The sequence below is a fragment of the Sipha flava genome, unplaced genomic scaffold (genome assembly GCF_003268045.1).
Source record: "Sipha flava isolate LNK unplaced genomic scaffold, YSA_version1 44_pilon_pilon, whole genome shotgun sequence".
NCBI lineage: Eukaryota > Metazoa > Arthropoda > Insecta > Hemiptera > Aphididae > Sipha > Sipha flava.
The window spans coordinates 1,673,214-1,685,459 of NW_020273203.1; the positions used below are offsets into that span (position 1 = coordinate 1,673,214).

General features: G+C 25.6%; 1 protein-coding gene across 1 annotated transcript; it reads right to left on the reverse strand.

Annotated features, from left to right (window-relative positions):
• Positions 1-1,548: 1,548 nt before the first annotated feature.
• Positions 1,549-3,858, reverse strand: LOC112689489 (N-alpha-acetyltransferase 30-like). Its single transcript, XM_025563227.1, has 4 exons — positions 3,326-3,858; positions 3,115-3,235; positions 3,000-3,055; positions 1,549-1,738 (listed from the first exon to the last, which is right to left on the reverse strand). Exons 1-4 carry the CDS (start codon positions 3,758-3,760, stop codon positions 1,601-1,603), a joined length of 750 nt encoding a protein of 249 aa, XP_025419012.1. The 5' UTR covers positions 3,761-3,858; the 3' UTR covers positions 1,549-1,600.
• Positions 3,859-12,246: the final 8,388 nt, after the last annotated feature.

The following is a 12,246-nucleotide window of genomic DNA, read 5'->3' on the forward strand; positions in this document are numbered from 1 at the left end:
CAAAAGTAACGTAAATTTCAAGTAAATAAAAAATACTTAATTAATAAATTAATTATAATTAGAATAAAACAAGAAAACTTGATTCTTGATTAATAACATATTATATTAAATAGCTTTAATATATTTTGTTACATTATTTTGTTTTACATAGAAAATATTGAAAAATTTATTTTTTTTAGACATTTTCATTAACAACATTTTGAATTCTGAATAGAAGTTTTAATACTAATTATTATAGTAAATTTAAATGTTTAAAATATAGTATAATAACGACCGATATGAATAATTGTTCCGATTAATAGGAAACTTATTGACTTATTGAATTGTGAACTTAATGTATTGTGGACAGTAGTTTGGAAATAACATAATAGTGTACATTATACAGTGGCGGATTTAGTGTTTTGGAGCCCCTAGGCTTAATCACTCTTCCCTCCCCTATCATTCTACTATGGAACCAACAATATTTGGTCTAAACCTTTTTTTTAAATTTTATTTAGTTTTTTATCAAAAAAAATATTTAATATTAAATCTTTAAAATAGAAAACTTCTAAAAATAAAATATTTCATGTCTATTATTTTACTTCAGATACCATTATAACCAGTACAAATAAACAATGCTTATACAGTCACATAACGGAAATATAAATAGCCAGATATGAAAATACCTATACTTGGATAGTCGGATGTTCCCAATAAGTACATAGGTATTAATAAGTTATTAATAATAACTAGTAAGTAATTGTAATTATTTTATTACAAATGAAATATTTTCAAATTGTAATATTCTTACTATAGCATATACAATGTTCATATTAATATATTATTACCTATAACTTTTTAAAATTATTTTTATTCGTGTTTATATGATAAATATAAAAAAAAAATATATTAAAATAAATATACCTAATAAGTCAATAATAAAACTCAATTCTATAAAAAAAAAAAAAGCTGCCCTAAGCCTTTTAGCCTGTCCCCTAATCCATCATTGACAGTATAGACTATAGTGTGATGACAGATTTATGTAAACAAATCCTCCATCACGCTAACCATAATAATTATTGTAATAATTCGAGTACTTTTGATTTTTGAACCAATATGGTGGTTAGTAAATGATTCGATACTATTCATTTGATACCAGTTTTTTTTATCGTTACAAGCAGAGTATCGAAACCATGGTATCGATACAAAAAGTACTTGTATTGAAAGAAAAGTATCGATACTTTATTGTTATCGATAGTATGACAACGTCCCTACACATGACAATAATATTTTTCATAGAAAACAATGAATTTATTGGAATTACTCAGTCCAAATTCAAAAACTCTGAAAGTAGTTAATTTTTTTAAGAGATTAACTAAAATACAAATAAAAATAAATTGTTGAATATCAATTAAGTTTATTAATTCAAGTAAATTTATACAACAATGGGTAGGAAATTACACCTTATTCATTTTTATACATAACAATATTGAAATACATGAGTTAATTATATTTTAAATAAATCTAAACACTGTATGCACAATATAAAATACATATATTTTGCTTTTTTTATTTGTTCAACATATGATGCATAATATTATATAAAATGTTTCATAGTTATTTATCTGAGCCATAATTTTAAACGTAAAGCATCCACACCATTCAGATAATAGCAGAAGAGGCGTTTGTCTCTAACAAAGCCTAAATTTTCATACAATTTTAATGCTGGTTTATTAGTAATTTCTGTTTCAAGTACAACCTGAAATGTTACATAATATAATTAATGTATTATAAATATTTTTAAATGTTTTTTAATAGAATTTTAATTTATTGTAAATATAATTTTTGAATAAAACTAATTTTCTTTAAATAAACCAATATATATGAAAATTTTAAGTAGTTTTATCAGTGTTTATAAGTAATATCAACTATTTATCTACCTATAAAGTAACAAAAAATCATTGATACTTTAATAATATGTTTATATTAATGCTTAAAGCTCTAGTGGGAAAAATAATATTATTTCCATTAGTATTAATAAAGTAGTTTTTCAGTTACTTATTTTGTTATTTCAATAGAAGAAAAAGCATAAGTTTAAACCAAAGTTAATTCTGTAATATAATTTAAATCATATCCAGTTGGCTCAAATACTCAATAATGTTGTTATAAATCATTTTAAGAAACTAGACCAAAATAACATAAGCAGAAAACAATTATTTATACAATTTTAAAAATATTAAACAGTTTCTTATTACATGTATTTTTGTTTATTAATAAATTTGCATTTTCTTTACACTAAAACTAATAGTCTATACCAATGGTTCTCAATCGGGGTGACATGGACGCAGTATAGGGGTGACACAGAATCTCCAAAGGAAAATTAAAAAAATTTTAAGAAAATCATATTATTTTCACAACTGTCATGTAAATAGTATACCTTTAGGTTTGTGTCTTTATATTATTTAGAACCGATAAATACATACACTATTTTGATTTGCGAAATCTCTGCATTATCGATTATCTTATTGATTTAATTGGGATCGTTAGTCAGTTATTTTACAGTAACTAGATATGTAGTGTTATAGTTCTATAATTTTAGAAAATATGAGACTCGGTCTTTCTACCATAAGCCCTCGACTTTTTCAATTTTGTAAAAACCACTAGAGCCCAATTTTTCATCAGTTTTCATACAAATCATTATTATTTTTTCTCTTTTTTTTTTTTATTTTGCAAATTTAAAATTTTAACTGTTAATGTTTATTAAACCCTGCAACTCAAATAAATTGTAGGTGTACTTATTATTTTTCTGTGAACTTTATTTTTTATTTTTTGTTATTTCAAGAATTATTCTAATATATATAGTTAAGATTATTTATTATTTTGATGTTAAGGTGACGTGGTGTTTTATTCTAGTGGCTAAAGGTGTCATGAAAGATAAAAGAATGAAAATCACTAGTCTATAAAATACAATTATCCATGAATTTAATTATAATTGTAATTAATTAATAGAATAAACTTACTTCATCTGCACCATCATTAACCATAGCTTCAATTGCATTCAACACCAAATTAGAACCTAAAATATAGATTATTTTTAGAATTTATATTACATTAATTAATAAATAATTATAATACCAATATGTTGTTTTCGGTAATTTTCATCCACTGCTAACATTGCGATATAACCTCTTCTAACTTTTCTGTGAGCATCCAACTTACATACTATTGCTCCCACACTTTTGTCAACATCCACAGCCTAAAACATGATTAAAATATTTATATTCTTATGTTTTTATTAAATTTAATATTTAAGTATTAAATATATAGATGTACGTGTATAGCTTACTAAAAAACACAATTTAGGCCAATTGTGTATAAAATAACGATACGTATAAATAGAATATGGTTCGGATAAGTCTTTTTGTATTAATCGCATGATATCTTTCATTTGTTGCTCATTTTTATAACAAACATATTTGACACCATCAATTTCTTGTACGTCTTCGGTAAGCTCACAATTATTTACAGCATTTGATGAATACGACGATGACGGTTTACATTGACTAGACAATGATGATAATGTAGAATTTAAATATAATTTATTATGTCCTACGTCGTCACAATGGACATTATTTTCAGATATAGATAGAAGATTCACATCAGCAATAAGGTCGGTGTTAGAGTCAACATTTGATTCATTTACATGGTTGACATCAGACACCACCGTCTTTTCATCATCTCTTGTGTCTAGCTCTTGGGATTGAAGTCGTACGTCTGCCATTTAAGTTACCATTTATTTCCGGCATTAATAATTATTATAACTTATAACATATTTTTTGGTTCTAAATACTATACATGTTGACTTAAAATTCTCAAAAATACATACCATTATCATTAAATTATAATACAATTGATTATAGACTGTTGACCATGGCTTAAAATATGGTTCTACCTCTTCTAAGACCATGGTTTAAAATATCAACAACCATACTGTCAACACATTTCCATGGAAGAAATAAAGGGACGGCATAGATCATTTTTAATTTTACAAAAATAATATCACTTGGAGGTAAGTTGAAAATCAGTGTTTAGTTATTGTAAAAATCAATCCCGTGACTGATAGTCTGAAACATAAATATCCAATAACGTAGTTCTTATATGTATTATTATGAATACATAAATAAATTGTTCACATATATAAAAAAATATAGAATATTTCATTATAGCAATTTAAAAATAGGTACAATTAACACTTGTAATACACAAACATAATTTTTATATTTTCATTTAATAGAGTATAAAATAAAATGTAAAATTAATTAAAAATTTATTAAAATTTGTAATGCAGTATACTAGGGCTCGGAAGTTGATGCATTTTGCATTTTTTTTCGAACTTTTTAGAAGATGCTATCCTGGCCACAAATGTGTTTCATTAGCATGTGAATCCAAATAACTAATTTTTACTTTACATTTTTTGGTATTTGTTACATTTTAAGTCATTTTTTGACATTTTTAGGCAATTTTTTACATATTTTTACTAATTTTTCACTATTTAATTTCTTATTATTTCTTATCGAACATTATGTCGATAACTTAAGACTTTTCTGATTTTATCTCGTCGATTATATTCGTCGTTGTCTTGTTGTAGTGAATAATAAATATTATATCTAAATTTTATTATTTTTTCGTAATATTTTCGAAACGACGAAAATTAAAACGTCGGTTAGTTTTCGTCTACGTCTCCCAATCACTTCAGTGGACGTGGAGAGAAATTTTTCCAAATATAAATATTTATAAATAGATAATCGTCATTGATTTACTTTTGATAACATCAAATAGGCTCTAATCATACAATGCAATGATTTTGATTTTTGAGTAATTTGTAAGTTTTCACAAATTTATAAAACAAATGTTTGTCATTTTTTATTTCATATTTTAAGGACATTTATTGTCATTTTTATGTCATATTTTGATTAATTTGTAAGTTTTGATAAATTTATATAGAATGTTATAGTAAAATAGAATAAAATATAAAAAAAAATATGTTTTTATTAATTTAAAATAAATATTTGTAATTCTTTAGGTCAATTTTTAAGGACATTTTTTGTCATTTTTATGTCATATTTGCATCTTTTTTTTTGATAATTTTTTAATGTTTTTAAGGTCATCAACTTCAACGTCCAGCAGTAAACGTTAAGGTACTACCTATTAGGTAGGTATGAACGTTATAAGCAATAAGTATGTCCATACAATAAATAAAAGTAAACTCACTCATAAAAACAAAACCGCCTTAACAATTTCACCTTAAAAACTTGTAATAATTAGAATCTAGCTTAAAGAAACAAAGGGATATATAAATATACTAACCAAGCTAAACACCTTTATTACCTTTCTCTGTGGTAGGAAGAAATATTGTTTTATATTTCTGTATAAAATGTTTTTTCTTACCTCGTTTTGACGTGGTTAATTGGTAAAAATAATGATAAGTTTTAATGAAATAAATATTACTCTGATATATCCATGACTTTTGTAAATGCTTTGTAAAAGACTCACGACACAACACTGTTCATGGAGACTACCCGAGAAGAGGTTGGTAGAGCATTTCTCTTGTTTTTTTATATGTTTCTAATTGTTATTGTTATTGTGCGTTTCTATCATTATGTTTTTATTGATTAAATATAATACAATGGTATTTATTGCTATATTTTTATATACATGTTATTCTTAAAATTATATCTATTTTAATGTACAAAGTAATTTAATAATTAATATATGTTCGTAACTACATTTATAATTGATTATTCTATTTAATTTGTTTTTTATTTTTTTGTGGCTAACATGCGTAATGTGTTTACGAACATATATTATTACAAACTACAGATATTATTTATATTTAATAATCAGAAATATATTTTCTATCTTTCTTAATAAAGTAATACAAAACAGAATTGAAAAATTGAAAAAAGAAATCGAAAAATGAAATTGGACAGCAATCAATATATCTATCACATTACCTACTATCTGAAACTCAAGCATATTGAAAAATATTTAGTAGTTTAGAATAAGTATAAATATTATAAGATAAATAAATTGTAACCAATCATTAAAATATTGGGGATCAGAAAAGACAATTCTTATAAGGATTTGGATAAGGATTTAAAATACGTATGTCATAAATAAAATAGTTGAAGTAATAGCTCAATTACATAAAGCGAATTTTGGAGGCATGGCCATTGAACTCTATATGTTATCATTAAAAACCGGATATAATTGCATTAAAAATATCTTAAAATTACATTAAAAATATGCCAAAATTGCAATGAAAATGTATCAAAACTGCAGTATAAATATGTTAAAATTGCAATGAAATACATTAAAATTACATAGTAAAATCATATCAAATATATAATCATTAATTACTTACTTAAATAATATTATGAACATCAATATAACATTTACAAAATATATCATTATTCTGAATTAAAATTTATAATTATATACATCTCTAAATTGTGTTCTTGAAAGTTGTATAATTGTATCGTCTGTTACTTAAAATATGTTTTTATAATAAAAAAAGTATGTTTAACGTCGATACTTGTTATCGATGCATATTTAAAATAGTTTAAAAAATTGGGTGATGTATCTAAATAAGCAGTTTGATTTCCTGTCATAATCTCAGAGTAAGTTTTAATAGTTTTATGCCCTTCATTTTTTTCTAAGACATATTTTAATTTATCTTTAACTAGTTTTCCATTGGGACCGAGAATATTTATAGAAATATTTATAATAAATATTTTTATTTAGTTAGTATTTGTTTAGTATTTATACTAAATATGTTTAAACTATTAAGTAATTGACTATTTGATTCTTCTAAACTTATGAGTTTTGTGGATAACTCAGATAAGTATAATTTTAAAAATCCTAAACTACATTTAACTATTTGTAAAAATTTACGTCGTAGTTATATTTTTTAAGTAAAACCACTTTGGAAATAATAATTTTTATATTTTATCACGTGAAGTATACAAAAATTGCAATAATTGCAAAAAATTGCATTATTAAATTAAATAGGAAGACTGTAATTAATCTAATTCGTATACATAAATGATCAGATTTGATTTACTGGGTATCAATACAAAAGTTGCAATATCAATTAAATCCGATCTTATGTTATCATGTATATCATGTAGATATTATGTATATATATGTTATCATATGATGTTCAATGGGCATGACTAGACATATTTTTTATGGTTAATTTAATAATTTTCATTTGACAGGGGAATATAATTGTAAATAGAGGTACAACCGTAATCTTATCCGTGATAGCAATCGCTTATATAATAAAACAATATCGATAAAAGCTCATGAAATTTAACTTTATTAAATTTTTAAATATTTGTTAAAATTTCAGTAAACCTAAACTTAACCTAAATATAATCTTTGGTACACTTCTGGCAAATTTATTTGATGCTTGTTAAGTTACTCGTGAGTGAAAGTGCACCAACTTGTCCGATTACATTCTAACCAACTTGCTCGCTGATGCATATGACAATCAAACGTTAAAGAGTAAAAATTAATATTAATATTGAATTATAATTTAATAGTTTTTTAATTTTTGAAGTATTAAAATATTTCTTTTTTATTTATATATTGAAGTTGAATATTCAAAATATCAGTGATTTTGTTTTTAAAAATGTACGTACACTATCCACTTCTTTATAATATATAACTTAAGGAAAACTGTAATATCAAATTAGAAAGAAATATTTAAAAACTTCTATTCAGAATTTGACAATTGAAAATTAGTAGAGAGAATAGATGAAAAAGACATAAAAGCCAAAATAAAAAATATAAAAGACGTTTATCGAAACGAAAAAGATAAAATTGAAAAAAATAAAAAAAAAGACTTAAAAACACAACTAGTCGCGACTACTCGCGAGCACACAAGCGGTTTTTCTAATCATATCGATTAACACAAAGCGATTTTTCTCGCCAGAAAATAAAATAGCTAGTGAGTAGCAACTAAAGCATCCCACTCGTAAGCAAATGAGAATGATTTTGCTTAATTAACATTTAATTCATTTTTTTAATTTCATACCTTACCTAGGTTGATGCCACTGAAAGCCGATGGGTATATTAAGTATATCGATGCAATATAGTTTATACTCTATAGCCAGACTATACTGACAATTTTTAATCTATTCTGTATTTTGGTGGTTGATACTTTTATAAATTATTACTTTTATTATTATTCTATAGTTATCCTTATACAAAGAATTTAAATAAAAAATTTAAAAAATAATCATAATAGATCAGATTAATATTTTGACTTTTGATAGTTCGTGCTAAATAACAATATTACTAAATAATTTGTAAGGTTTAAACTATCTACATTAAAATTTAATTTATATATGTAATATTTCAATAAAAATATATTAGATTTTATATCGTTTTTGACAGTAACAGTTTACACCATTTAATATGTATACTAAAAAACAATGTACATATCATTGAATGCTTAAAATTTAAAGTGGGTTTTCATATTTCTAAAATAAAGTTGTATTACACCCATTAATCACGTAAATAAACATAAATTAATTAGAAAAAATTATTATTTGACCAATACAAATCATAAATCATAATGCATATTTATAAGTTTTATAGTTTAAATAAATTTATCATGAAACATTGAAACACATATAAAATCAGGGTTGGACTAACTCTCACAAACAACTCAAGGAATAGTTGTACTGGCTCCAATTATCAGCTTATAGGTCTTATAGAGTGTACAAAGAAAATATTAGAACCGAAAAACTACATTCACTTATATTATTTAATTTATTCGTATTGCCTTCAATTGTTATTAACAAAACCTAATTTACCTCAATCACACTAATTAATTTCCAATTTGTTTTATTATTCTTTATGTAATTCTTATTTAGTACCCGTAATCATTTATCGCTGCTCTATAAGTTTGAACTACGTTATACTTCCACGCAATAATAGTTGACTTTTGTTTCCTGTATGTTTCTTGTAGTCGTAGGATATCAATCTTGTGTACCGTACATAGGTTGATAGGGTGGCCATTCGTTCCGAATTTTCCGGGATGTTATCGGTTTAGGAACTCATGTCCCGGTATTCCGAAAAAGTTTTTCGGGACAGGGCGTTGTTACCGGGTTTAGCTATCAACATAATAATGTCCAAGAATTTAACTTATTTCTTAAATTATTATTATTATTACCTGGTTCTAAAGCATCAATAAAACGAGTATTTTCATTGATGACTTCCACTTAGATCGGCGTTTGTAATCAAATGGATGTGGCAACTGTAGAAAGTTGTTTGATTAACAAAACATATGATTTAAGTTGCATGGAATTTTACTACAAAATTAGAAAAAATCACTCTTTTCTGAAGAACGTCCACAATATGCAAAAATGCACGATGACAGCTGAAGATAAAGCTTAAAAAACTTTACCTGTGTATGCATTATATCCACTATGTCATTATGAAGCACAAAAATATGTAAACTGTGTTTAAAATTTTAAAATTAATTTTTGTTGAAAATAAAAGTATACTAAAATATATATATTTTCTATTTCTTTAATTTTAATATTTAGCGTTTAATATTTCATAATGAAACCCACAAGTAAAACATGTTAAGATGAAAATTTTTAGTAGTTATGATTAGATAGAAAGATTAGGTCAAGTTAGAATTTATTGTCCCTCATTTATTTTTTTACCTGACCACCCTATGTGAACATCGTTCAATCTTGATAAGTAATCCGATTTATCTTAACTAATATTAACCCTTCAATATTAACTTGAAGAATGTGAAGCGGAGGGCCTACATCCCAAGTCTGAGACCCCTGAAAAAGATAGTTTTTTAATGATTGCCCGCAGATGATGCAATATCATAGGTATAGCAGCTAAAAATGGAGTAAGATCTTTATCCGTCAATGACATTGCGCAGGATGCATTACGAGGAAGCGATTTATTAAATAATAGTTGTTAAATCCCGTTTATATTCATGTTAAATAATAATACAAAATATATTCTTTCCTTTTTTTTGCCACTATGAACTCTCTGACCCGCTATTTTTAATTTTGAGTATCAGGAAACACATCATCAAAATATACTCAAAAATATTACATATTATATAACCAAATATAAAATTTAAGATTAACATTCATAGGTATAAAGGAACAGTGGCGTAGCAAGGGTATGGCGAACTGTGACTACGTCAGGGGCGCAAAATTCTGCAAGCCGTATTTTTATTCTACAATTAAATCGACATTTTTCCATTATAATTTTTGAAATACGTAGATGTTGTCTATTTGTACACACTACGTGTGAATTTAATAGTAAAATTATGAAAATAGGGTATTTAAATAATTGATTGAGAATATAGGTACACGCACAATATAGGTACAATTGTTTTTAATTTTTTATGAACTTTTATGAACTTTTTTACTGACAAAAGTGGTACTAAAACCTTCAGCAGAGTGTCGGGTTTCAGCCAAAAAAAATTTCAGCCAAATCGGTTCAGTAGTTTTCTCGGTTAGCGCGGTCGAAGAAAAACCCTTACAATTTTATATATAGTATAGTATAGATAGATAGATTGCTTATCGGCAATGCAATCATGTTCATATAAATTTACTTGTACAATGTGTGTCATAATATCATATGATTCATGATTTTAATGTACCTACTCTATAAATAATAATCATTTGTGTTATAATAAAAATTAAATTGATTTTAAAATGTTTTCAATTTCACGAAGATCATTCATGTTTTTTTGGCAATGAACTCAATTATCAGAAAAAATTAACTAAAAATAACTAAAAGTTTTTAGTTTCTAAATAATTTAAGGAGTCAATATAAACAATAATGTATATTTGAGTGTCTGTGAGATGAGAAGTAGGAGTCAAATAGCATTTGAAACAGTATTTGAAACTAATTATTATGGCACAGGTGTATAATATTATTATCAGTTATTTATTAGTAGGTATATTAAAATACGTTAGTAATTAAAATAAATCGTAAAAAATGTTATGCAGATAGCACTTCAATTCTAAAATTACAAAATAAAAAAATTAAAAAAATATATTTTTGAATTTTTATAAATCGAAATGTTATTTACCGTAAAGATATGTGATCAATGACTGAAAACCACAAAATAGATATCTATATAATTTCACCAGTTCAGTGTTTGAACTGACACATGCTGAATCTAAGGTTTATGTAGATAATAAATAAAGAATAATAATATTATCTATAAACCTTGAGCTATACTGACACACAATATCACGCAATAATATTATTATTCCAATATTCAAGTACTATATACATTGTACTCGAATACGTTTAGAACATGTACACGTCATGTTAGGTTACACGTTAGTACGCCATGTGTACAGTAAGAGGACATGTACACGTTCTACCTACACACACGTCACGGCATTCGATCGATGAGTGATGCTATCAAAATAGCTATAACAACTATTTATTGTGCTTCACGAAGTATCGTGAGCAGTAAAATTTTAATTAGATATTAATGTGCAGGACTTGTATTTCTAATTTTCCCTTCAAAACCTTTAACGTGTGAGTTGCCGATACATTTATCCGTATCACTTAGTCGTTACTGCGATAATTGGAATTCCCTCCCTATCAGTCGGGCGTGATTCAACGCTCGCTCACAGGTCATTTCTACTATTTGAAAATGATTATAAACATTTATGTATATCACTAAAGTACCTAGGTCATGTTCTCGAGCATATATATACATATGCAATACCACCCTCTCATTCACTGTTGTGTTTAGATTTAATCGATACGTCACCGTAGTCTTACTTCTTACGTTCGATTAAATTTCCTTGTGTATACTCATGTGGCTATACCAAGAATGTTGTTTGCTCCACCCCCTTCGTGTGAAATGTACTCTACAAATATAATGTACTTGAAATACTTTTTTCGAGCTCATTCGGCTATAATAATCTATCTAGTAACACTTAAATTCGTCACGTTTCGCTTATGAAGTGCGCGTAACGGGAAAATACCAATCAACATCTACGTTTAGTCCATGTGGGATGTAGATGGTAAAATAAAAAAAATAAAAAGCGTTATAACAGAAGTATACAAATTAACTTAACATACATTTACACTATCTTGAGCACGACTACATTAACGAATAATACTACTTCTGAACTTGCATTAACTAAATATATTTAAGTAATTCGCGGTAAAATGTAGGTTCCGTGCTTAGTA

Coding starts and splice junctions, on each gene's coding strand:
- LOC112689489 (XM_025563227.1), bottom strand. CDS start 3,760: ATGGCAGACGTACGACTTCAATCCCAAGAGCTAGACACAAGAGATGAT. Junction 3,056..3,114: donor TTACCGAAAACAACATATTG/GTATTATAATTA, acceptor TCTATATTTTAG/GTTCTAATTTGGTGTTGAAT. Junction 1,739..2,999: donor TTAATGATGGTGCAGATGAA/GTAAGTTTATTC, acceptor GTAACATTTCAG/GTTGTACTTGAAACAGAAAT.